Source organism: Lampris incognitus, chromosome 3, assembly GCF_029633865.1.
Source record: "Lampris incognitus isolate fLamInc1 chromosome 3, fLamInc1.hap2, whole genome shotgun sequence".
NCBI classification, from domain to species: domain Eukaryota; kingdom Metazoa; phylum Chordata; class Actinopteri; order Lampriformes; family Lampridae; genus Lampris; species Lampris incognitus.
In genome coordinates this window covers 58,255,067-58,281,143 of record NC_079213.1, presented here as the reverse complement: position 1 = coordinate 58,281,143, position 26,077 = coordinate 58,255,067, and the positions used below count along the sequence as shown (strand labels likewise).

Here is a 26,077-nt window from a genome sequence, read left to right as displayed (position 1 = left end):
CGACCATCCTTCTCAACGCTGGGGAATTTGCTAGTACTCCAGAGCCTGCTCGCTCCAAGACCGCCTTCAAGTCCAAGCCGTATTGTCCCTTTTGTGACAACAAGGAGCACTTCTTGAATGCCTGTGATTACTTCAAGAAGTTATCTACCAGACAGGTTATGAAGTGGATCCAAGAAGGGAAATGGTGCTGGAAGTGTGGCCACAACCACTCCGCTGAAGCATGTACTCTGAAGCAACTATGCAAGATCTGCAAAGAGCAACACCAGCAAGTGTTCCAACCTTTCCTCATACTCCGTCCAGTCCTCGTTGCCCTCCACAAATTCACCGATAGTTTAAAACGTAGTCATCTGATTGTGAGGCTCCTCTGCAGTCACCGGCACACTGTTCCTCTCATCCCTGCGCAGCATGTCCTCAGCACTGCTGCTCATACGTAGCCGCCTAGCCAGCTAGCACACTGTGGCCCAGCTCAAGCTAACAACAAAAACGGGGACATGTCCAAAAAAAAAAACAAAAAAAAAAACAGTTCAACTTGTCGCCAAAAATATGTTGTAACTTTTACTTCTAAAAAGGCCTGCTTGACAACTTCATGTTCCAATATCAACTTTATCTAGGCCAGGTAAAAACAACACTTTTATGGAGAGGCTTATGCCGACTATCTTTTAGGGGCGAAGGTGCTTACCACACACACACACACACACACACACACACACACACACACACACACACACACACACACACACGATGACAAAACAAAGTAGAGAGAACCCCGAAACTCCCGAAAACATCTCCTAACAAACAGCAACCCCTAGTGGGAGTATGGCCACATTACCATTATCCTAATTAGTATTAACTTATTCTATAATGATCAGGTTACAACACTATCCATGTAGCTAGGAGCAGTGGCAGTCGCCGTGCAGCGCCCGGGGAACGGCTTCATTTCTTTTACCATGCCTCAGTCAGGGACACAGACAGCAGTATTAACCCTAACATACGTGTCTTTGATGGGAGGAAAACGGAGCACCCAGCGGAAACCCACCTTAAATCACCTATCATAGCACCACCATGTGGACAAAGTCTTAGCAAAATACTAGCAATCTATTCTGAGCCTTGATGAATATCATAAATCTGGAATGGCATGACTTGCTAAAAAGCTGTAGGTTGAATAGTATGGCAAAATTTGTACAGAAAGAAAACAATAAGTATGCATGAGAACTGCAGTATTCCTGCCACAACCACACTAATTAAACCAATGATAAATATATACAATCATGACATAAAAATGTTTCACATTTTGAAGACAACACCCATCTATTTCTGTTTGACAGTGATTTTGACTGTACACCAATTTAAAAAAAAATCTGAAACCCCACGTTTTAATTTTTAATCACACTAATATGAACTCAAATGTTCCCAAACTGGAGAATCCTGTTTTTCACTGGAATGTGGATATTAACTGCAATATAGGCAACACACTCTCTCTCTTTCTCTATTGACTTATCTTTGTAGCAAACCTTAACATCTGATAGCTCAGCAACCCAGCACAACTAAAGTGTGTGTGTGTGTGTGTGTGTGTGTGTGTGTGTGTGTGTGTGTGTGTGTGTGTGTGTGTGTGTGTGTGTGTGTGTGTGTATACATACCTCTCTCTTGTACATAGTAAGCCAGATACAAGTCTAATTCTTTAACAGAGACAGAGATGTGTCGAGGCTGAACACAGAGCACTGGGTTGGAACACTGGCTTCCTTTCACCAGCCGCTCCCCATCTGTACTTTCCAATGGGATTCCTTTAAATAGGATTACCATAACCAAATCCAACCTCCATACCTTGGATAAGAAAAAAAAGAAAGTTATAATCAATATTTGTAGTGAATTATGATCTACTTTAACTGTAATGAAGCTGTGTCCACTTGAACGGTAAGAAAACTGACACTCCCCCTAAAGACTTGACTGCAACCAAATGTAACCACTAGACCTACAAAAATTAATAATTCTGACAATAGTTGTAGTTATTTTTAGCATCAATGTTTGATCATTCTAATCATGGCCTTTCAGTCTACAGACCCTCTGTGTTCATTTATATAGAATAGAATAGAATAGAACACTCTCTATTAGTCATTTTTGTGTATACATACAAATGGAATTTACTCTCTGCATGTAACATCCCATTGTATAGGAGCAGTGGGCAGTTGCAACACCCGGGGACCAACTCCAGTTCTTCTTTCCATTGCCTTGCTCAGGGGCACAGGCAGGAGTATTAACCTTAACATGCATGTCTTTTTGATGGTGGGAGGAAACTGGAGCACCCAGAGAAAACCCACACAGACAGAGGGAGAACATGCAATCGCCACACAGAAAGAACCTGGGACAGCCTGGGGTTTGAACCCAGGACCTTTCTATGTTGTATTCTGTAAATTATGTAAACACAACATCCATTGCACGTTGTCCATCTTGGGAGAGAGATCCTTCCTCTGTTGCTCTCCCTGAGGTTTCTTCCTATTTTTTCTCCCCGTTAAAGGGGTTTTGACGGAGGTGTTACTTATCCGATGCGAGAGTCTAAGGACAGGATGTTGTGTTGCTGTAAAGCCGCTTGAGGCAATTTTTCAATTTGTTATATTGGGCCATACAAATTAAACTGATATGACTTGACTTCACCTTCTTGCTGTGAGGCAACAGCACTTACCACTGGGCCACCATGCTGACGTCCAAATCCAGTCTAAATATTAATCCTAATAACCGTAGTCTAGGATAATCATGCTCTTTTAAAGGTGAATTTATTAATTTCTGCTTGTGGTGTGAGATAGAGCAAAGTGCGTGACAGCAAAATAAAAAAAGAAAAAATGCATTAAGCTGGAGATAAATGTACTAAGTCAGAGTATCTTTTAAGTTATGTGGCATAAATATTTAAGTATACAATCCTGAAGACAATATAAATATTGAAACTCCAGTACTAAATGCCATTTAATTTACTGTCACCTGTGATGATACTTGTTGTGTGTTGACTACTACTTTGTCCCTAACGGCACTCTGTAAAGTCCCCTGTGTACGTCACCGATACGTGTAACCAGCCGTTCAGAAATGTGTTACTAAAGACGAAGCCCACGTCCGGGTACGGTAGCGGTCTATTCTGTTGCCTACCGACACGGGGTCGCCGGGTCGAATCCCTGTGTTACCTCCGGCTTGGTCGGGCGTCCCTACAGACACAATTGGCCGTGTCTGCGGGTGGGAAGTCGGACGTAGGTATTTGTCCTTGTCGCCGCACTAGCGCCTCCTCTGGTCGGTCGGGGCGACCCCCGGATCGGCAGAGGGGTGGAGCAGCGACAGGGACGGCTCAAAAAGAGCGGGGTAATTGGCCAGATACAATTGGGGAGGGAAAAAAGTTAAATAAATAAATACATACATACATACGAGGCCCATGTTGACTCCTTCTCCTGTCTCAAGTTTGGTTATGAAATAGTTTTTGTCATTAATCCGTTGTGAGTACACAACATGGCGACGTGGTAGTGCGTTCTCACGAGTTCAACGAGTTTTTCACGGGCGTAGAGCGCGAAGTGGTGGTTCGCGGGCTAACGGCGCAAGCTGCTGCTGCAGGGTACACGAGACGGCACAGGAACGGAGGACTGCGCTGCTCGAGGGAAGGAAGGAAGGAGGAACCTCCGCCGTGGACAAGAGGCCGAAGAAGAAGGAAAAGGGAAGGACTGTGTCGAGACCACAAAATAACACAAGGGCAGTGAGTCAAACAAAACGAGGAAGAGGGAAAAAAGAAGACAACTGGCTAACAGTGAAACTAAACATAAGGATAGGACTAATTGCTGAAATCAGAGGTAAATAAGAAGCATTACTTGAAAATGGCTGCACTGCTTGGAAATACCGGAACATTTGAGGAAAGCACTGAACAATGGCGTTCATACACTGACAGGTTTGAATATTTTGCGATGGCCAACAAGATTAAAAATGACGTTTCAGTGGCAACATTTCTGAGTGTTATGGGTGGAAAAACGTTCAATCTGCTACGCATTCTAGTGCAACCTAACAAGCCTGGTGATCTATCCTATGAGGATATAGTGAAAACCTTAAAGGACCGCTTTTCACCTAAACCTTTGATAATTGCAGAGAGATTCAGATCTCATAAGCGAAATCAAGAAGAAAGGGAATATATCTCACAGTTTGTGGCTGTATTGAAACAGTTATCCAAACATTGTGTATTTAAAGAAACATTGGGTAACACCATACGTGACAGGTTGGTCTGTGGACTGCGTAGTGACGCGATTCAGAAACTATTGACACAAGTTAACTTGAGGCAATTGAAATCGGCACGTCTATGGAGATGGCTTCTATGGAAGCACAGCAACTAAGTGCTGCCACTCAAGTGCATAAGGTGTCTACTGATTTCAAGAACAGAGTACTTACATGCAAACCTTGCTATTGATGGGGAAAACATGACATCGAGCAGGAGAGTGTTGGTCTAAGACTTAAAGTCCAAACATACTCGGGCGGAACGTACGCGGAGCAGACTCCGCGAGGAACGTCCGCAGTCATTTGGGCTTCCATAGTCGAGCGCACTTCCGCGTTGTAGTTTCCGGTAAAACTGTCCGTGAAACACTACAATACCCACAATTCATGCGCGTTGTTTACACTTCTGTCATGGCGTCCGACACTGACGACGAGGAAGAGATGCTCTGCCTGCTGGCTCTACAAGAAAATAAACTGAAGAGACGGTGGTATGTATCCTCTCTGTGACGTGTCGTACAGGTGTGGGTACTTTAGCACCTCGTCTGCCGGTCTCTCCTCAAAGCTCGCTTCCATCATCAGACGCTCCGGCTTTCTTTGTTCCACCACGCGACGGCGGCAAATCCAAAATGCAGATCGGTGTCACATTTATTGGCGGTCGATGTGAAAAATACATGCCGAGCAGTCTTTTGTGTGACACTGGTGTGCGGCGCGGACTCGTCACGGTCGTAAAATCTGAGTTTTGCGCGCACAGGGCTTGCGGACGTCCGCTTTTAGTCCGGCGGAGTCCGCTCCGCGTACGTTCCGCCCGAGTATGTTTGGGCCTTTAGACTGCAGACTTCCGGGTGTCGCTCGACTGCGATGCACACGGAGCTCAGTAGCTCGTCCTCAACAACTCCGACTCCTTTTTTCAGTTACTCCTTCGACCAACATTGATAACACATTGCAGCATGATGTCTCAAGGAAAGCCCGGAGGCAAACGGGAAGGCGAGAGTATGTCGCCGTTGAAGGAAAAAAAAAACAACTATGGTTACGATGCCAAAGGAAGAGCTAAACGACTCCATAGCTAACGCTGTAAATTAAGACCGCGCTGTGACCTCAACACGTTAATCCAGTGGGCAGTGAAAAAAGCGATCAGCAGTGTCCTCATCCCACAGTTAACAGGCTAACGCGTCAAATTCAACACATCCAACATAACATGTGTGAACTGGCAAAGACCTCTGTAATATTTGCTAGTAATATTTGATTTGCTAATGTCCCTTACGGCTTTCCGTAGCGCCACAACAAAGTCACGTGATGTACGTAACAACGTCAGTGGGAATCCGGTCGGTGAATAAGCACCCAGCACGAGAGAAGTCGTCCTTGCTTTATTAATGTTATAAGTTAACATAGCCAGAGGGCACAGATCATTACATGGTGTCAGAGTAGCGGAGTTTAAATACCCAATATGGATTCGTACGGCGTTCCAGCTCCACGGATGGACTGGGAATTGGCGAACTTACCTGAAGCATGGAGATGATTTCGACAAACAACGGAGCTAATGTTCAAGGGCCCCCTGCGCGGGAAGAACGAAGAGGAGAAATGCAGCTACCTCCTACTCTGGATAGGGGAAAAAGGGCGCGATGTGCACAACACTTGGACACTCAGCGGAGAACAAGCCAAGAAGCTAGAAACGTACTACGATAAGTACACTGAGTACATCACCCCCAAAGCAAACCCGATTTATGCCAGATATAAATTTCATGAAAAGATGCAGGGAGAGAGTGAATCCTTCGAACAATTTGTAACTGAGCTAAAGCTCCTAGTCAAAGACTGTGGCTACCCAAATGCCGACGAGATGGTCAGGGACCGCATCGTGTTTGCCACCAACTCACCCAGAGTGAGAGAAAAGCTACTTAGCCAGGGAGCTGAGCTAACGCTAGAAAAAGCCATAGATGTAGCCCGCTCACACGAGCTAGCAAAGCAACAGCTAAAGTTTATGGGCCAGGGCACCACACATGAAACGGTGCACGCAATAGGCAGAAAGACTTTCAAACCGAACGCACCCAAAGCAGCTAACGCTAACTTCAGACAAAGGGAGGGTAACGTTAGCACCGCCGCCAGGGTGTGTAGCTATTGTGGAGGGCTACACGGCGCTAAAGCCACTTGCCCAGCTAAGGGTAAACAATGCATTAAATGCAAGAAGCTCAATCATTTTGCTAAAGTATGCAAGTCTAGCTCCCAGGGACAGACAAAGTATTACCGCGGCACAGTACATGCCGTCGGAGAGAACCCAGAAGAGTACACCACTGACAGAGAGCAGGAAGAACTGTACATCGACAACATTACAGTGGAGAGCACCGCTGTGGGAGAACAGACAGAGCTGTACATAGACTGCATCTCAATAGAGAACAACGGAAAAAGCAACGAGCAGGCTTACGTAGAGGTTGGAATTGGCACACCTCCACAGAAGGTAAAGTTTAAACTAGACACTGGGGCACAGGCCAATACTATTCCCACCAACCTGTTCCAGGCGCTGTTCAAAAATGTGACACTGAAACCAGCAATACACAGACTCACTGAATATGGAGTAGGCGCGCCGGGCGTGAAAGGCACATGCAAACTCAAATGTAAGTACAGAGACAATGCAATGATGCTGGACTTTTACGTCATTGACACAAACGCCCCACCAGTCATGGCAATGAAAACATGCCGTGACCTAAACTTGGTAAAAATAGTGATGGCTGTGAGCGAGGAAAACAATGTCACATCACAGAGCATAATGGATGAGTATGCAGATGTTTTCCAGGGAATAGGAGAGTTCCCAGGCGAGTGCACCTTCCGCGTCACACCAGATGCAACGCCGGTCGTCTGCCCGCCACGCAGAATCCCCATCGCCCTACGCAGCAAACTGAGGGACGAGCTTGACAGCTTGGAGAAAGGCGGCATAATCTGTAAGGTAACAGAACCCACAGAACGGGTGAACGCAGTCGTTATTGTTGAGAAGCCAAAGACATGCAAACTTAGAGTGTGCTTAGACCCCAGAGCTCTTAACAAAGTGATACAACGACCTCACTACCCCCTCCCCACGCTGGAGGACGCCACCACAAAGCTCGCTGGAGCTGAGTACTTTAGCGTGTTAGACGCGCGGTCAGGCTATTGGGCCATCAAACTGAGCACTGAATCCTCAATGTTGACGACATTTAACACAGTGTTTGGCAGGTATCGTTTCCTCAGACTGCCATTCGGAATCGTGTCCGCTCAAGACGAGTTCCAGAGACGCGTGGATGAAACATATGAAGGATTGGACGGTGTGACGGCCATAGTGGACGACATACTAGTGTTCGGCAAGACTAAAGAGGAACATGACCAGCGTCTCAGAGCGATGCTGAAGCGCACAAGGGAGCGAGGGGTGAGGCTCAACCCCGACAAGTGTCACATATGCGTGTCCGAGGTACGCTACTTCGGCCACACGCTCTCACACGAAGGCATCAAACCAGACCCACACAAGGTGAAGGCGGTCAAGGACATGCAACCCCCACAGAACAAAGCAGAGCTGGAGACAGTCCTCGGCATGATCAACTACCTCGCCAGATTCGCTCCACACCTCTCACAGATAAACTCACCCCTCAGACAGCTTCTGAAACAGGACAGTGAGTTTGTGTGGGATGCAGTCCACGACAAGGCGTTCCAAGAGATGAAGAATCTCATTACACAGCACCCAGGTCCAGTACTCTCATATTTCGACCCGCAGAAAGAGCTGCGACTCCAAGTGGATGCATCCAAAAGTGGCCTTGGGGCTGTCATGCTCCAAGATGGCAAACCAATTGCCTATGCGTCCAAGTCACTCAACAGCACTGAAGAAAACTACGCACAGATAGAGAAGGAGCTCTACGCTGTGGTCTTCGGCTGCAAGAGGTTCCACGAGTACATGTACGGACGAAAAGTGATTGTGGAGTCAGACCACAAGCCTCTGGAGGCAATACTAAAAAAGCCACTGGCAGCAGCACCACCCCGGCTGCAACGGATGATCCTGGCGCTCCAAAAATACGACATCCAAATCATCCACCGCCCCGGTAAGGACATACCGGTGGCCGACACACTGTCACGCAAGTCAATAGAACACCACGACAGTGACCTACAGGAAGGGATGGAGGCCCAAGTGCACACAGTCCTCAGCAACATCCCTGTGAGCGACACAAGACTCACAGAAATCAAGCAGGAAACAGCGCAAGATCCACAGCTCACCGCACTCAGACAAGCCACACTCACTGGCTGGCCAGACACAAAGAAAAAGTGCCCGCCCAGCATCCAGGAATACTGGAACCACAGAGCAGAAATCTCAGAAATGGACGGTATCCTGTTCAAAGGTGAGAGAATCATTGTCCCCCAAAAGCTTCGCAAGGACATGATACAGCGCATCCATGCCAGCCACCTTGGCGTGGAAAAAAGCAAATGCCGAGCAAGAGACTTACTGTTCTGGCCTGGCATGGGGAAACAGATCGAGGATGCGGTAGCAGACTGCAGCATATGCCAAGAACGGCGCAGCGCAAATGCAAAAGAACCAATGATGTCACACGCCATACCCGAGCGGCCGTGGCAAGTGATAGGCACAGACCTATTCACATGGAACTCACAGGACTTCATAGTCACTGTGGACTACTACTCCAGATTCTTCGAGCTAGAGAGACTTTACAGCTGCACCTCATCTGCCGTCATCATGAAGCTGAAAGCAGCAATGGCTCGACACGGAATCCCCGAGACTATCATCAGCGACAACGGTCCGTGCTACAGCTCTGTTGAGTTCCGCAACTTCTCACAGACATGGGGTTTCTCACACACCACCACAAGCCCCCACTACCCACAGAGCAACGGCCTCTCCGAGAAGACTGTCCAGACGGCCAAACGCATCCTGGACAAAGCCAAAGCTGAGAACATGAGCTTACTGGAGTATCGCAACACACCGGTGGACAACCTGAAATCACCGGCACAGCTACTGATGAGTCGGAGGCTGCGGTCCATTCTCCCATCAACAGCAAAACACCTGCAGCCACAGATCGCCAGTCAGGAGGATGTTCACAAAAGGAGAGAGGTATGTCAACAGCGCCAGCAGGCATACTACAACCGAACAGCCAAACCTCTGCCCCACCTGCCCGCAGGCACACCAATCCGCTTCCGGCAGGAGGATGGATCCTGGAGACCTGCAATTGTGGAAAGACCAGCGAACACAGACAGGAGCTACCACATCCAAACCAAAGAAGGTCAGATCTACCAACGCAACCGTCAACACCTGCGACAAAGCAGAGTGAACACTCACACTACACACACACACACTTCACAGCAGACTGTTACCAGCGCTAACAACAACACACAAGCCTATCAGCAAGAGCATGCTGAACCTCCAGACACGAACAATCAGCGACAACCAGACACACAGCCTGGTTACACCACGAGGTCAGGTCGCACGATCAAACCAAGACAAATCCTTGACTTATGAATGTTAAAAAAAGAGAGAATTTTACACCAACCTGTACTATACCTGCTATGTTTTGAAAAGAAATATTTACAGCGTTCATCCTACCTTGTGTACCTACCTGCTGTTTGCAGTTACCAGTAATGAAATGAAAAAAAAAGAAGATGAAACGTTATTACGGTGTCAGATTTAGACAGTGAAGGAAATGTTTTACACTACTTTGTTGCAGTCCAGTTATATAAGAGTTCCACTTTCATATTCTTTCTTATTTAGATTGTATTCGCTTATAAACGTGCTCAACGTGGTCTGTATCTCTGCAGAGAAAGCAGCACTTTTCAGAAAAAGGGAGATGTAATGTTTGCTAGTAATATTTGATTTGCTAATGTCCCTTACGGCTTTCCGTAGCGCCACAACAAAGTCACGTGATGTACGTAACAACGTCAGTGGGAATCCGGTCGGTGAATAAACACCCAGCACGAGAGAAGTCGTCCTTAATGTTATAAGTTAACATAGCCAGAGGGCACAGATCATTACAACCTCGAATCCTCTCACAAAGCTATCCGGAGCAACGCGGCTAAGTTTGACGCGCTGCAGGCTACGGTGAGAGCTAGCAAGCAACAAGCTAATGATCTTCAGCATCAAGTGGGGGACTCACCTCAAAGATCACTCAGATGGAGGACCATAGCCGGAGGTCCAACGTGAGACTGGTCGGGCTGAAGGAAGGCGAGGAAGGGTCAGACGCCATTGGTTTTCTGAGCAAAAGCTTGCCGAAGTGGATCCTTTCGTTGGGGGAGCGGGCTATCCGCATTGAGAGGGCCCATAGACTTTACAGCAGTTAGCACAGATGCTAACCGGCCTCGCATGCTGATCCTCAAACTGCTGGACTTCTCTGATCGTCAAGCCATTCTGAAGGGAGCTAGAGCTCAGCCCGTTAAGCATAGCAAGCAAACCTTGCTGTTCTTCCCGGATTACAGCAGAGAAACGACGAGCAAACGGAAGGAGTTCGCCTCGGTCCACAAGAGGATGATTTCGCTTGGGCTCCAGCCGTTCCTGCTTTACCCGGCCCAGCTGAAAACCTATCGTGGGCACACTGTTAACTTTGGGACGCCACACGAAGCCGGAAGTTTCTTCAGGAAACCTTTCAACCTCCACCAGCCATGCAAAATCAAGAAATGGCCGCTTTGCTCCGGGAGCCGGACAATGGCGACAAGATGGACGCCTCGTCGTCACCGCCACCGTGAGTTAATGTTGCCCACAGCTAAACGATCTTGGTATGCTTTACACTCTGACTACCTGCTAATTTAGCTGTTCAGCAGTGATGGGACTTGGGCTGACGTTGCTATTGTTCACTCTTAAAGGCTGTTTATTCCTCACATTGCTTAACAAAGCTTGTTGAAGTTAATGGCGTTCTGCTGTGCGGGTTATCTGATAGTTTATGTTATAGGGACTGAATCGTTAACATCACACATTGTTCACGCTTGGGCAATTTTCCTATTGTTTAGATAAGTTGGTATGTTTTATTTCGCGTTTTATATCATGGACTGAATAGCCCACTTTGCTGAAGCTCTTTGTGTACTTTGTGTATTATGCCAATTTCAACAGCTCTTGTGTGGGTTTTCCCCCCTGTTTGTTTTCTGTTGTTTGTTGAACATCATGAGACATAGGAGGGGAGAGGGGTTGTGAAGAGTGGCCTTGCAGTACGCGCGCCACCGGAACGACTAGTGTATGTTCCATGCAAACCTTAGGCGTAACAAGGACCTGGTGGTTTGCCTGTTTGTATATAGTTCTGTGGTAAAACTTTAAATTTGTCTACGTTAAATGTATTGTGTGGCCATTAACTATTAAGAGACACATTCTCAGTTTAAGTCTTTTTTTTACTACTCATATAAAGTGGACTGTTTACATGTTATTTTGCTACAATTCTACACTACCATTTAAATGGCCAACTTAAATATCTTGAGCTGGAACGTTCGAGGTCTGAACTCACCCATTAAGCGCACTCGTTGCCTGGAATTTTTACACCGCAAACGTGTATCTATAGCTCTGATTCAAGAGAAACACCTGACAGCGAAGGACATACAGCGGTTCCCAAACAAGCATACAATTATAGCTCATTCATGCGCGTCAACTAAAGCTAGAGGTGTCCTGATTATAGCGGAAAGGAAATGACAGATTGTGGTTATGGAGAATGGTAATGACAATGATGGTAGATTTGTCCATGTGCCGCTCTCTATTAATTATACAAAACCTAATTTAGCGTGTATCTACGCACCTAATGTTTTTGATGAAAACTTTTCCCCCTCCATCAGTGCGACTGTTACATTATCGAGACCCTCATTGCATTGTCTGGCGATTACAATACCACAGTCTCCCCAGAGCTTGACAGATCTACAGGCGCACTTAACGCAGCTCCTCCCTCATCCTTAGCTCTAAGATCCTTCCTGGTTTACTTGATCTTAGTGGATCTCTGGCGCATTCGTAATGACAAAGTTAAAGCCTATTCCGTTCATTCTAGTCGTCATGGCACCTCCTCCAGGATTGATTATATATTTGTCAGCCCTTCTCTTATAAATAATATACCCCATATTAACATGCTCCCTATCTTAATCTCTGATCATGCCCCTGTGGCCATGCACTTTAACACCATTAATTGATTATCCCAAAGCATGCAGATGGAGATTTAATGACTCTGCTTAGAGATACTGATTTTCTATCACAAATGAAAAAACAACTTGGTGAATTTATTGAACAGAATGTTGGGTCATGTGACAATCCCCAAACATTATGGGAAGCAGCAAAATGTTTTATAAGAGCCACATGTATTAGTTTTGCTTCTGGGCTAAAAGCTGGGTGCAATAAGTGTCACGTATCGGGAAAGAACCCAAAAGCAGACGGGACAACCAGGTAAGGGAAGAATCCAGTCTTTATTGAAGTGACCGATCTCGGGGGTAGAGCAGGAGGTGGCTCTGTGGCAGGTAGGCAGGCAGGCAGAAGTCCATGAATGGCGACGTTCCAGCGAAGACTGGTCCACAGTGGAGGCCTTTTAAGGGTGAGGGCGATTGCTTGATGGCCAGCTGGCGTGCTGGGGTGAAGGAGGGGGCAGCAGGTGTCAGCTGGTGTGCCGGGGTGTAGGAGGGGGCAGCAGGTGTCAGCTGGAGTAGCAGGTGTCAAGGGTGATCGCTTTGATGTCAAGGGCGAGAGGCTGTGACAGTACCCCCCCCTCCGAGGGGCGCCACCGGGCGACCTACTAGGCCCGTCAGGGTGCGTCCTGTGGAAGTCCCGAGATACTGCAGGCCGCGACCGCGGCAACGAGAGTCCAGGAGACGACGAACGGTGTAAGCTGGATGATCGTTGATCATACGAGAAGGTGGGGGCGGGGGGGCCGGAGGAACTAGAGGGCTGGTAGAGACAGGTTTGAGGCAGGACACATGGAAGGAAGGGTGAACCCGGAGAGTGCGGGGCAGCTTCAGACGGACCACAGAGGGGTTAATGACTTTGACAATGGGAAAGGGATCAATATACCTGGGGGACAGTTTTTTAGCATCAGATCTCAAGGGTAGATCGTTGGTAGAGAGCCATACCTGGTCACCGGGGGAGTAGTCCGGAGCAGGGGTACGATGACGATCCGCCAAGTGCTGGTAATGGCCGGAGGCCCTGAGCAGTGCAGCACGGGCTCGCCACCAAGTCCGACGGCACCAACGGACATGGGCCTGGACAGACGGAACCGGAATGTCTACCTCTTGAGAAGGAAAAAGGGGGGGCTGATAGCCGTAAAGGCATTGAAAAGGGGACAACCCAGTAGCAGATGATGGCAAGGTGTTATGGGCATATTCTACCCAGGGAAGTTGTGAGGACCAAGAGGATGGGTTGGCAGACACCAGACAGCGGAGGACAGTCTCCAATGCCTGGTTGGCCCTCTCGGCCTGGCCGTTGGTCTGAGGATGGAACCCCGATTACAGGCTGACGGTGGCACCGATGGCAGAGCAGAAAGCCTTCCAGACAGCAGAAGTGAACTGGGGGCCACGGTCAGACACTATATCACGGGGAAGACCGTGGACCCAGAAAACCTCCCTGACCAGCAGATCCGCAGTCTCTCGGGCCGAAGGCAGTTTAGACAAGGGCATAAACTGAGCAAATTTACTGAAGCGATCAACGACAGTCAGTACAACGGTGTTACCGTCGGAGGCGGGCAGACCAGAGACGAAATCCAAGGACAGATGCGACCAGGGATGGTGTGGAACAGGCAGGGGGCGCAGCAGACCGGCACTGGCCCGAGTGGAGGGCTTATTCCGGGCACAAACAGGACAGGCAGAAACAAAAGACCCAGTATCCTCCGTCATGGAAGGCCACCAGAACCGCCTGCGGAGGAAGGCTAGGGTACGGGTTACTCCAGGATGGCAGGTAAGTTTGGAAGAGTGAACCCACTGCAACACGCTAGATCTAACGGCGTCTGGAACAAACAAGCGCCCGGGGGGACCGTTACCTGGGGCAGGCTGAGTCTGTTGTGCTGCCATGACCTCCCTTTCAATGTTCCAGGTGACAGCCGCAGCTGCAACCACACAGGTAGAGGGAACGATGGTGTCAGGTTGGAGCTTGAGCTCAGACTCCTCCCCATGCACACGAGACAGAGCATCGGGCTTGGCATTCCTGGAGCCAGGTCTGTACGTCAAAGAAAAATTAAAACGACCAAAAAAGAGCGCCCACCTGGCTTGGCGCGGGTTGAGTCGCTTTGCTGACTGGATGTATTCCAGGTTCTTATGGTCAGTCCACACTATAAAAGGAAGCTCAGACTCCTCCAGAAAATGTCACCATTCCTCCAGTGCCAATTTCACCGCCAGGAGCTCACGATTCCCCACATCATAGTTCCTTTCAGCTGGGGAGAGACGGCGAGACAGGAAGGCACAGGGGTGTGTCTTGCCATCCTCACTGGAGCGCTGAGAAAGGACCGCCCCCACCCCAATCTCAGAGGCGTCCACTTCTACAACGAACTGCTTGGTTGGGTCTGGCTGGATGAGGATAGGAGCTGTGGTGAAGCGGTGCTTGAGGGCTTGGAAAGCTGCCTCTGCTACAGGGGTCCACAGGAACGGTCTGGAGGTGGAGGTAAGAGCGGTTAGTGGGGCCGCAACGCGGCTGTAGTTGCGGATGAACCGTCTGTAGAAGTTGGCAAACCCGAGGAACCTCTGAAGCTGCTTACGGCTGGTCGGGCTTGGCCACTCAAGAACCGCTCTGACCTTGGCGGGGTCCATTCTCACCTGCCCATCGGCCACGATGTAGCCCAGGAAGGTGACTGAAGGGCATGGAATTCGCACTTCTCTGCTTTTACGAAAAGGCAGTTCTCCAGAAGCCATTGAAGGACTTGGCGGACGTGCATGACATGCTCTGACAGGTCTCTGGAAAAAATCAGGATATCATCCAGGTAAACAAAAACGAAACGATCCAACATGTCACGTAGGACGTCATTGACCAGATTCTGGAAGACAGCTGGGGCATTAGTGAGACCAAACGGCATCACCAGATATTCAAAATGCCCCAGGGGGGTGTTGAAGGCAGTCTTCCATTCATCTCCGTCTCGAACCCGGACCAGGTGGTAAGCATTGCGGAGGTCTAGTTTAGTGAACACTGTGGCTCCCCGGAGAGAATCAAAGGCAGAGGGTACTTATTCTTGACTGTGATGTTATTGAGGCCTCTATAGTCAATACACGGCCGGAGGGTCTTGTCCTTCTTGGCCACAAAAAAGAACCCCGCACCAAGGGGTGGTGATGACAGGCGAATAAGACCAGCAGCCAAGGAGTCCTTGATGTACCTCTCCATGGACTCCCGCTCAGGCTTGGAGAGGCTATATAGGCGGCTGCTGGGGAGGGGAGCGCCCGGCAGCAGGTCAATAGCGCAATCATAGGGGCAATGAGGAGGCAGGGAGAGAGCTTGCTGTTTGTTGAACACGGCTTGGAGGTCATGGTACTCTGGAGGCACCAGTGACAGGTCAGAGGTCTCAGAGCTTGACACCTGACAGGGGACAGACTGAGGCAGAGCAGACTGGAGGCATATGGCATGACAGACGGGACTCCAACTTGAAATTCTGGCCGATGACCAATCAATATGCGGACTATGCTTAACCAGCCAGGGATGACCAAGTATAATGGGAACAAAGGGAGAATTGATAACGAAAAAACTTAACTCCTCTTGATGGTTTCCCGACAACAGGAGGCGCACAGGCTCGGTCTTAGAGGTTATCCGGGCCAGGAGACGCCCATCCGGGGCATTAGCTTCAATAGGCTGGTCCAGACTCACAGTGGCAAGACCTAACTGCTTCACAACACTTGCATCCAAAAAACTTTCATCAGCTCCACAGTCAATTAAAGCCAAAAGTTTAGTGGACTGACCTTTAAAACTGATGGTAGCTTGCAACTGGGTACGTGGACGAGGAGACAGAGGGCAGACAGTTGGGCTCACGAGGATCCTCCCCCTCCCTCGTGAGCCTGCTAGTTTGACGGAACGGTGAGGGCAGGAGGCGAGAAAGTGACCAGGCTGACCACAATACAAGCAGCTGTTCTCGGTGATGCGGCGTTGACGCTCCTCCGGGTTGAGCCGGAAGCGGCCGAGTTGCATCGGCTCCGAAGCTGGGGAAGAGTCACGCCTCGGGCTTTCTCGGAGGACGGCAACCTCAGTCGAGCGAGCTCGGCCCCCAGAGTTTGGAGGTGTGGCCCGTGGTAAGTTGTTGTGACCAGGAAAGCGGCGTGTCCTCTCTCGCCTCCGCTCCCGGAGACGGTTGTCCACACGAATGGCCAGGGTAACCAATTCCTCCAACCCTCCAGGCTCGGGGTAGGAAACCAATTCGTCCTTTATGGATTCGCTTAGCCCGTTGGAAAAGCCGGCCTGGAGGGACTCGTTGTTCCATCCGCTCTCCGCTGATAGCGTACGGAACTCAACTGAGTAGTCAGCGACGCTGCGGGAACCCTGGCGGAGAGAGGTCAGTCTTTTTGACGCATCCTTTCCACGCACGTGATGATCAAAAACCTGGCGAAAAGCAGTGGTGAACTCAGCGTAGGATGAGGAAGTGGAGGCCCGCATCTCCCACACCGCTGTAGCCCAATCCAGGGCGCTTCCCCAGAGAAGACCCATGATGTAAGCGACTTTGGCTCCATCCGTGGAATATGACTGGGGCTGCTGGTTAAACACAATCTCACACTGCATCAAAAAAGGGCGACAAAGTCCAAAATCTCCATCATACTTATCGGGCGGGGCAACCCATGGTTCCTTAGCCGAAGTTGATGGCGCTGGGGGTGGCGGAGCTGGAGGGGTGGATCCCGGGCTAGCGGAGGCACTAAGTTGGGTCTGGATTCCAGAGATCTTTGAGCTGAGCCCACGGAGGGCGTCAGCCATCCCCTGTAGCACCTGGCTGTGCTGGCCGAGGACCGATTCCTGGTTGGCTACAGCCTGGCAGACCGTGGCCAGGTCTGTGGTGGAATGGTCTGCTGGGTCCATAGTGGCTGGAACGTACTGTCACGTATCGGGAAAGAACCCAAAAGCAGACGGGACAACCAGGTAAGGGAAGAATCCAGTCTTTATTGAAGTGACCGATCTCGGGGGTAGAGCAGGAGGTGGCTCTGTGGCAGGTAGGCAGGCAGGCAGAAGTCCATGAATGGCGACGTTCCAGCGAAGACTGGTCCACAGTGGAGGCCTTTTAAAGGTGAGGGCGATTGCTTGATGGCCAGCTGGCGTGCCGGGGTGAAGGAGGGGGCAGCAGGTGTCAGCTGGCGTAGCAGGTGTCAAGGGCGATCGCTTTGATGTCAAGGGCGAGAGGCTGTGACAATAAGCGATTTTCTGAAATTGAGCAGGAGATAGACAGAGAGGAGAAGGCGCAGAGAGAAATACCCTCGCCAACACCAATATTCTCGAGGCATTAAGGGGAGAATATAGAAATTTATCCATAAGCAAGGCCGAGTTTATTCTACATAGAACCAAACAGAGATATTATTATGATGGCGACCGCCCGAGTAGACTATTAGCCCTCCGGTTAAAACAAAATGAATCCAAAGCAGTGATTAATGCAATTCGTACAACAGAAGATGACGTTGTTACAGATCCCATTGCAATCAACAGTGTTTTCAAAAATTTCTACAGCAGTCTCTACGGAGACCACGCACGGAGACCATCATTTTCTGGAAGCAGCTAGGGGCGGAGCTGAGACCGAAAGGCATCCTGGTGTAGTGAAACACTCCTGCATGTGTCACAAAGGCTGTGAGGTTTCGGCTAGTGGGGTGGAGGGGCACCTGTAAGTACCCCTGTCTGAGGTCGAGCTTGGAGAACACCTCAGAGTCATAGAACTGAGCAGTGAGTTCTTCTGAGGTGGGCAGTGGATACTTATCAGGGACCACTGCCTTATTTACTGCACGTAGATCGACGAAGACACGCAGGCCACCCGACTTCTTCTTAGCCACCACGAGGTTTGAGACCCAGGTTGACGCGTCCACCGGTTCAATGATGCCCGCTTCCAGCAGTTGTTGCAGCTCGGTGGAGACTCCATCACAGAGAGCCAACGGGATGCGGCGCAGTGGTTGGATGACAGGTTTCACAGCAGGGTTGAGGAGAGGTTGATGAGCGAAGGCGGAGAGGCACCCCAGCCCCACAAACAGTGATGGCCACTTCTGCTGCCAAGGTGTGGCAACAGTCAGGATTGCTGCCCCCCTTGTGTCTAAGAGGGAGAACCCCAGAGCGGAGAACAGGTCCAGGCCCATCAGGTTGGCCCCACGGCGTGCCACATGAAAAACTGCATTGGGCACCAGCTTGGTACCATAGTGGACAGTCACTTGGAGAGAGCCAACTAGATCGATTTTGGAGTCACCATACCCACAGAGGACAGCTGAGGGTGCGGACAGTGGCAGTGAACTAAAGAATTGACTGTAGGTATCAACATTCAGGAGAGACACACCTGCACCGGTGTCCAACAGCAGGGGGATGCACACATCATTAATGTTGACTGTGCATGATTTGAATAACACTGGCCCAGAGCTCACCTTGTGAATGATGGTGGTTGAAGACTGGGGGGTGTGGCCCTCTGACCCAGCCAGGGAAGATGTTGGCAAAGTGATTTTGCTTACCGCAGCTACGGCATATCTGGCCACGGGCAGGACAGTTCTTAGCCCTTGAAGCATGAGACCGAGATCGACAGTTACCACAGGACTGTTGAGGACGGGGCCGAGAACGCTGTCATTGCAGTTGCAGGACATCCTCAGTGGAGTCGGCGTCCACCTCGCTCTGGCTGGGTTGCGTCCCGAGGGACAGCCATGAGTAGAGGGAGAAGTCGTTGGCAGCTTGACTGGAGGTGGCCACTTGCTGTGTATTTAGCATGGCAGCACACTCAGCTGCTCTCTCAACTTGTAGTGCAATGGTAATTGCTCCAGCAGATCATCTTTTTCCAGCAGGAGAGTCTCACGCACCTTTGCGTTGTTGGTGTGTTCGATTAGCTGGTCGCGAACCATCTCATCCTGAAGCGCGCCAAACTTGCATGAGCTAGCTAGCCCTCGCAAATTAGCTACATACTGCTGCACAGACTCACCAGGCAGTTGGTGTCGCTGACGGAATATAACTCGCCGAAGGAGGGCACTCTCTGGAAAAGCGAAATGGGTGTTCAGAAGTCCCACAGCTTCGTCAAAGTTTGTGAAGTTCCCCAGAGTCCCGAGCACACGATGACCCTCTACTCCCAAGCAGTGTAGCAACAGAGCCGTCTTCCTAGCCTGGCTCACGTCGCCGAGCCCTGAGGCTATGAGGTAATTTTCAAAACTATGTAGCCAGCGGGTCCGTGGTACCGGAGGCTCGCCAGGTAATGCCCGGAAGGGGACAGGTGGTGGGAGAGAGATATCAGCCATCCTTGTCACCAATATTGTGTTTAGAAATCACGTCAGGACACAGCGCTGTCGCTCGACACAACCTATGCGTTGCATTGTTTATTTAGACTGACACAGCATCACAGGCAGACCCGATCAAACAACCCAGAGCCCGCAGGCATCAACAATCGATCCCAGCACAATAGAACAGCGCCAAATCAATTGCAGCACTGTCGATGTGTGCAGACATAACACCCATCTTTTTAGAAGAGCTTGAAACAGCAGTTAAAAGCTCTCCAAAAGGGCAAGAGTCCTGGTTTGGACGGCCTACCTTCGGAACTGTATCTAGCCTTTTGGGATCAAGTAGGACGTCTTAGTATATTGGGCTCTATAAATTTTGCCATTGAACAGGGATCCTTTCATAGGGACCAGAGAAATGCACTCATCACCATCTTACTCAAAAAAGGTAAAGATCCATTTGAATGCTCAATTTATCGCCCAATTTCGCTAATTTGTGGAGATGTGAAGCTTTATGCCACGGTACTGGTTACTCGCATGGAGGCGGTAATTGGGAAGTTAATTCACTTTGATCAGACGGGATTCATGAAAGGGGGAGTAGCATCAGATAATATTAGGAGACTCCTACATGTTATCGAGGTTGCAGATACCATTCCAGAGGACTATGCTGTTCTCTCTCGACGCTGATAAAGCTTTTGACAGACGCCTGTAGAGATTCGGATTTGGGCCTAACTTCTCAATGACACAAATGCTATACGGTCATGCTACAGCATCCGTTCTCACAGGAACATAGCAATCACAACCCTTTCCTTTACATCACAGAACCCAGACAGGGTTGTCCGCTTTCTCCTCTGCTCTTTAACTTGTCCCTAGAACCCCTGGCTGACACAATATCTCCTATAACCATAGACAAATCTAGACATTATATTTCATTATATGCAGATGATTGTCTTCTTTTCATATCTAATATTTGGACATCAATACTGCAAGTCCTAAAACTCTTTGATCTATTTAAAGGGACGGCAGGATATAAAATCAACTGGACTAAATCTGCCCGTCTTTCATTGGTCATCCATTATCACATAGGCGTTGACAGCCTTGTGCCTAGCATCCTTTGGATATACCTTTGTGAGGCAGATCTTTGCGCAGGAGCGGCTCCATTTTCCCAAGCCGCAAACCTATGTGCAGCTTGAGCCAACAGCCGGGTTAGCATCCACTTATCCCTCCCCGCCGTTCTCTTGTGATGGTGAAGGAGCCTTTGGGGCTTGAGGTGACGGACCAGGATGCATTGCTGTGACATGGTAGGTGCGGTCGCATTCCAGGCACTTCACTGATGACTTGCAATCCTTGGCAAGATGTGAGGAATATGCTTGCAATCCTCAGCATCTGAAGCATATTCCTCTCTCCCTTAGAAGAGCTTTTCTCTCTTCAATTGGTTTCTTTCTGAATGCTCTACAGTCCTGGAGTAAGTGCGGTTTGTCATGCAAAGGGCAGGTCTTGGTCGGGTCATAATTGGTTGGTTTGTTGATTCTCATTGTGGAAACGTCTGTTTTGTGTACTGAGAAAGTTCTGTCATTGTTGAATTTCTTTGAGGCGAGTCTCTCTGGTTTGGTAGAGGTTGCAGTGCTCCCTTTAGTCCATGGGCCAGAGCCCAAAATTTCCTATTTCGGTACACTCAAGGTGGCAGAACTTACTTATAATTTTTGAAAGGATCCATGTCTGTAGATGATATTTTGGTATGATAACCATTCCTGAGTGGCAGCTGTATCACAGTTATCAGCTCATGAAGTTAACCACCCCCTAAAGTAAATTGCATTTTAGACGCTGGTGCATATCCTGGTTTAGCCTCATGGTCAGGACATTTTTCAATGTTCTATAATATTGTCTTTGGTATCATTTTAAAGGGGACCTTCTTAGCTTTCATTCAAGCCCTGTTGTGGATATTTCTCACAAATATAGAGGTCACTTGAGCTCTTCAACCCGTCAATAACACACATCTTTCTGCAATGTTCGCCTAAACTATATACTTTCTTTTAGCCCTGTGGCATCTAGGAATATCAGGGACACAAAACACAAAAACTGGAATACTCACAGGACTGTAAAGATTCAGGAAATGTATAATATACCCATACTATTTCATTGTGTGAGGTGATTGTGAACCTTAAATTAGAAGGGCATTATTACTAAGAAACTAACTAGACCAAAGCCAGTTAGTCCATGGGTCAGACCAGATATCGATATCACCCAAGGTGACACAACTTCACTGGTGCCATTTTATTTGGTACACTAACAGAAGTAAAATAATACATGATAACCTTTCCAAATGAGCAGCTATTTCATTTTTCTTTCAGGAAACCTGTTTCTGTGCCTCTCACGATTGTGTATTTGCCCAGATTTTTACAAATATAGCATTTCAACACCCCTGGTACTGATTAGCCTAGCTTAAACTCTGGGACAGTTCTTAGTTGGCCAACAACCAAGGATAACCAGTACTGTGTACTTCCATTCATTGTGCTAAGCTAGGCTAACGTGCAGCCAGACAGCTTTCTACTAAACACATGTAGAGGAAACTGGTATCTATCTTCTTGTCTCACTCTGGAGAAGATTGTAAGCTAATTTCCCATAATGTTAGCATGTTCTTTTAATGTATATGTTAATATGATTAGTTAAAGTGGCTATGAGGAACTTTCATCTTGTGTTGATTTTAGCGGCCTCATGTGGACAAAATACAGCTGTTGCATAGCAACTAGGTAATGTATCTATTTGTGGCTATGTAAGATAAATAATGGTAATATGACGCTGGTGAAGCAAAGTAAACTTTGTTTTAGTAGTGTTCATACACCTAAGTTACATGTATTTGTTTGTATGTGGCAGGTGAAAACTGACTGAATATGGCCACTGGTGAACAAGCAAGTTTTTACCCAATACCAAAGTGCCCACGGGTGGAGTGCATTATCCACTGTTCTGATGATACAGATAAGCTGGTTTCACTACAAAGTGTCGACTCATGGAGAACTCTGCTCAGGGCAGCTCAGATACGAAATCATGCACCAGTTTTGAAACTGGCAAAAGACATTCCTTAGGGACAGATTCCAGCAATCTACTACCACAGAAAGTGTCGCAGTATCTTCCCTATGAAGCAAATTCTTGATGGCCTCCTTGCAAAAGAAAAGAAAAGTTGTGTCTCTGCTGAAGAGAAACAATCTAAGAGAGTAGCTCGACATGCTCCAAGTACATCTAGGACTTATGATGCAGAGTGCATATTTTGTCAGAAAAACAGCAAATATTCCAAGAGACAGAATACGAGAGAAGTACTGGTGCAGTGTCGAGAACTGTGAGCTGATGCAAAGATCAGGAGTGAAGCCACAAAGAAAAGGGACAGCAGAATCCTTGCCATTGTGAGTAGAGACCTTGTAGCAGCTGAAGGGCACTACCACAGGTCATGCTATAGACTTTACACCAAAGAAGAGGTTGCCAGCAATGAAGACGATGATGCTGCAGCCCAGTATGAAGCTGCTGTGAATAACGCATACAATGAGCTGTTCCTCTTCATCAGGATGGAGCTTTTTGGCAATCCTCAAGTGATGACAATGACTGATCTCTCTTCTAGACTGGTAGCTTCAATGAACTCCCAAGGCATTGCCCAAGTCAAGGAATCAACCAAGAAGCACATAAGGCGAAACCTGGAGAGTGAGTTTGCTGGAGCCTTGCAGATATTCCCTGATGAGAAAGGAAAATTCCTCCTCTATCCCGATAACTTGTCCATGAGGGAACTTGCCAAAGAAAATCAGTCTCTCAAAAGGGAGCTGCAGACCCTGAAAAGTGTCAGTGCACAAGATGTTATAGCCAAAGCAGCCATCAAATTGAGAGCAGACATTAAAAGTCAAGATGTTCCTCAAACCTGGCCGCCTGAAGTCAAACCAGAAGCAGAATGTCCTACCATTCCAGAGTCGCTCATTATCTTCCTGTACTCTCTACTCACAGGCTCAAATGATCCTGATCATGCATCCCAGAGAGTGCAGTGCCTTCTGCAGTCATTTGGCCATGACATAGTATATGCAGTGACATGTGGAAATACCAAGCCTTCCAAGCACATTGTTCTGCCATTCAGTGTCAAATCGTTGACAGGAAATGTAGAGTTGATAAACATCCTCAACCGACTTGGTCACAGTGTGTCCTATTCACAGATGGAAGAGATCAACACTGCCCTGTGTCTCCAGAAACTCTCATCATCAGGGAGTGGCATTGCCCTTCCAGCTAACATCCATCCTGGCATAGTCACAACTTTAGCCTAGGACAATATCGACCGTCTTGAAGAAACTGTCAGTGGTGAGGGAACATCTCACAGAGTCAATGGGATTGCTGTGCAAGCAAAGCCAGTCAACCCACTTCCTGTCCAACCCATGCCCACTGTTCCCAAAACAAAGAAGAGAAGCATTGATGGACCCCGACCAATGTTACCAACTTACAATGCTGGACAACGGGTAGGGCCACCACAAAGCAAAAAGTCAGATGCCGATACTGCAGCCAATACTAAGCTTGCCAGAGAGAAAAACCTTCTTTGGGTCCTAGCACGCATGTCACAACAAGAAGAACAGTCAGTCAGCAGCTGGGCAGGCTTCAACATCCTGACTCGAGGAGAGATGACGGTCATCCCCGACAATATAGGCTATCTGCCTACCATCAATGCTCCAGCGACACAAATGTCTACTGTCAACGAGGTGCTTAACCAGTCACTGAGCATCATGCAGTGCTTAGGCCTGAGGAAGATTGTCTGTGTCTTTGACCAAGCCCTGTATGCGAAGGCTGTCGAGATCACATGGAAACACCATGACAAGTTCCATGATATCATCGTTAGGCTTGGCGTATTCCACACCATCTGCACACTGCTGGCAATAATAGGAAAGCGTTTCCAAGATGCTGGACTCAAAGACCTCTGCATTGAGTCTGGCATGATTGCAGAAGGCTCAATTGCTGGTGTTATGGATGGCCGCAAGTACAACAGGGCAGTGCGACTACACAAGCTCCTGTATGAGGCTCTCATGCGACTGACCTTGAATGGTTTCCTGTCCTGGTTGGAAGAAACTCACAGGAATGACATGGTTCACCTGAATGAGACACTGAAGACCATTGACAGCCTTGGGAAAGAAGTCTCACAACATGCTTTGAAGGAGGTCCTCGAGAAAAGCTCTTGTACACGCATCATGGATCTATTTGAAGTCTACCGTGAGTTCCTTAGAGGTGGAAACGGCAGCCTCTCGAACTTCTGGATGTCCTATTTGGACATGGTTGAAATCTTGTTGGGGTTCATCCGAGCATCCAGAGAGGGAGACTGGATGCTACACTTGGCTAGCATTCGAGCAATGATCCCATGGTGCTTTGCTTATGACAGGATGAATTATGCACGCTACCTCCCCTACTACTACGCCCAGATGTCTGAGCTGCCCATCACACACCCAGATGTGTACACAGAATTCATGGAAGGAGGCTTCTCAGTCCAACTGGGCTCCACCAATCCCTTTGGCCGAATCCCTGTTGACCAAGCTATAGAAGAAACGGTGAACAAAGACACCCAAACAGCTGGAGGGACAAAGGGATTCAGCTTGAAGCCAGGAGCTGTGACCAAATATTATCTCACAGCTCAGTATAGAAGCATGTACCTCAGACAGCTGAGAGACCTGACAGGTCAAGGCAGGTGCAAATGGTCTCATCCAGATCTACAGAGTCCAAGGATCAAGAGAGATGAAGCAGATGTCCAGTCTCTCATGGACCTTATGGAGAATAACTGGCTCAATCCTATGTCCCCTGATGAGATTGATTTGGTTAGCCTCTCCACTGGCAACATGGCTCCACCTGATGTGACCATAGATCTCTTGAGAGCTCTTGAGAAAGGAGAAGAGGCCTACCAAGCATTCCAGCAAACAAGGTTAGATGCAGACCCACCACCTGTGAAATTCCACGACAAGATGACCAAGCAAAGTCTGAAAACATTCTCCAATGTCAGCACAAAACAAGCTCATGGAAAGAAAGCACAGGATGTGGTTCTGAAGGCAGATAGAAACCTTTTCAGTCACATGATCCTGGTGGCAGGAAGGTGAATCTGAAGGATGTCCTTGCCTACCCATTGGGCCCACTACCATGGGCACTGGCAAATGCTGATGGGTCCTTACGAAAAACAAACAAGGCTGCACTTGCCAGAGAGCTTGAAAAGAATGTATCTCCTGCAGAAGACATCCCAATCCCATCTACTTCCATCATTGATGGGATGAGCCTGGTCCAAAAAATGAATGGCAACAACAAAACCTTTGCACAGGTGGCGGAGTCAGCCTTGACCCAGGTCCTCCATGAGGGAGCACAGAGTGGGAGGATTGATGTTGTTTTTGATGTCTATCACCAGACTTCGATCAAAGATGCTGAACGACTGAACCGGGGTGGAGACATCACTCTCCAGTACAAGAATCTTGCAGGGGGACACCACGTCCAGCAGTGGAGAAAATTTCTGTGCAGTTCCTCCAACAAGACCAGTCTCATCAAGTTTCTGGTGGAAGAGTGGAAACTC

At 48.5% G+C, this 26,077-nt stretch overlaps 1 protein-coding gene across 12 annotated transcripts in view; it reads right to left on the bottom strand.

Annotated features, from left to right (window-relative positions):
* nfic (nuclear factor I/C) overlaps positions 1–26,077 on the bottom strand; it is a 408,020-nt gene that overhangs the window by 272,612 nt on the left and 109,331 nt on the right. For all 12 annotated transcript variants that reach the window (XM_056275685.1, XM_056275684.1, XM_056275690.1 and 9 more), the window contains one exon: positions 1,638–1,821. In XM_056275685.1, coding sequence (XP_056131660.1) covers positions 1,638–1,821 — 184 coding nt within the window. The remainder of the gene's footprint in view (positions 1–1,637; positions 1,822–26,077) is intronic.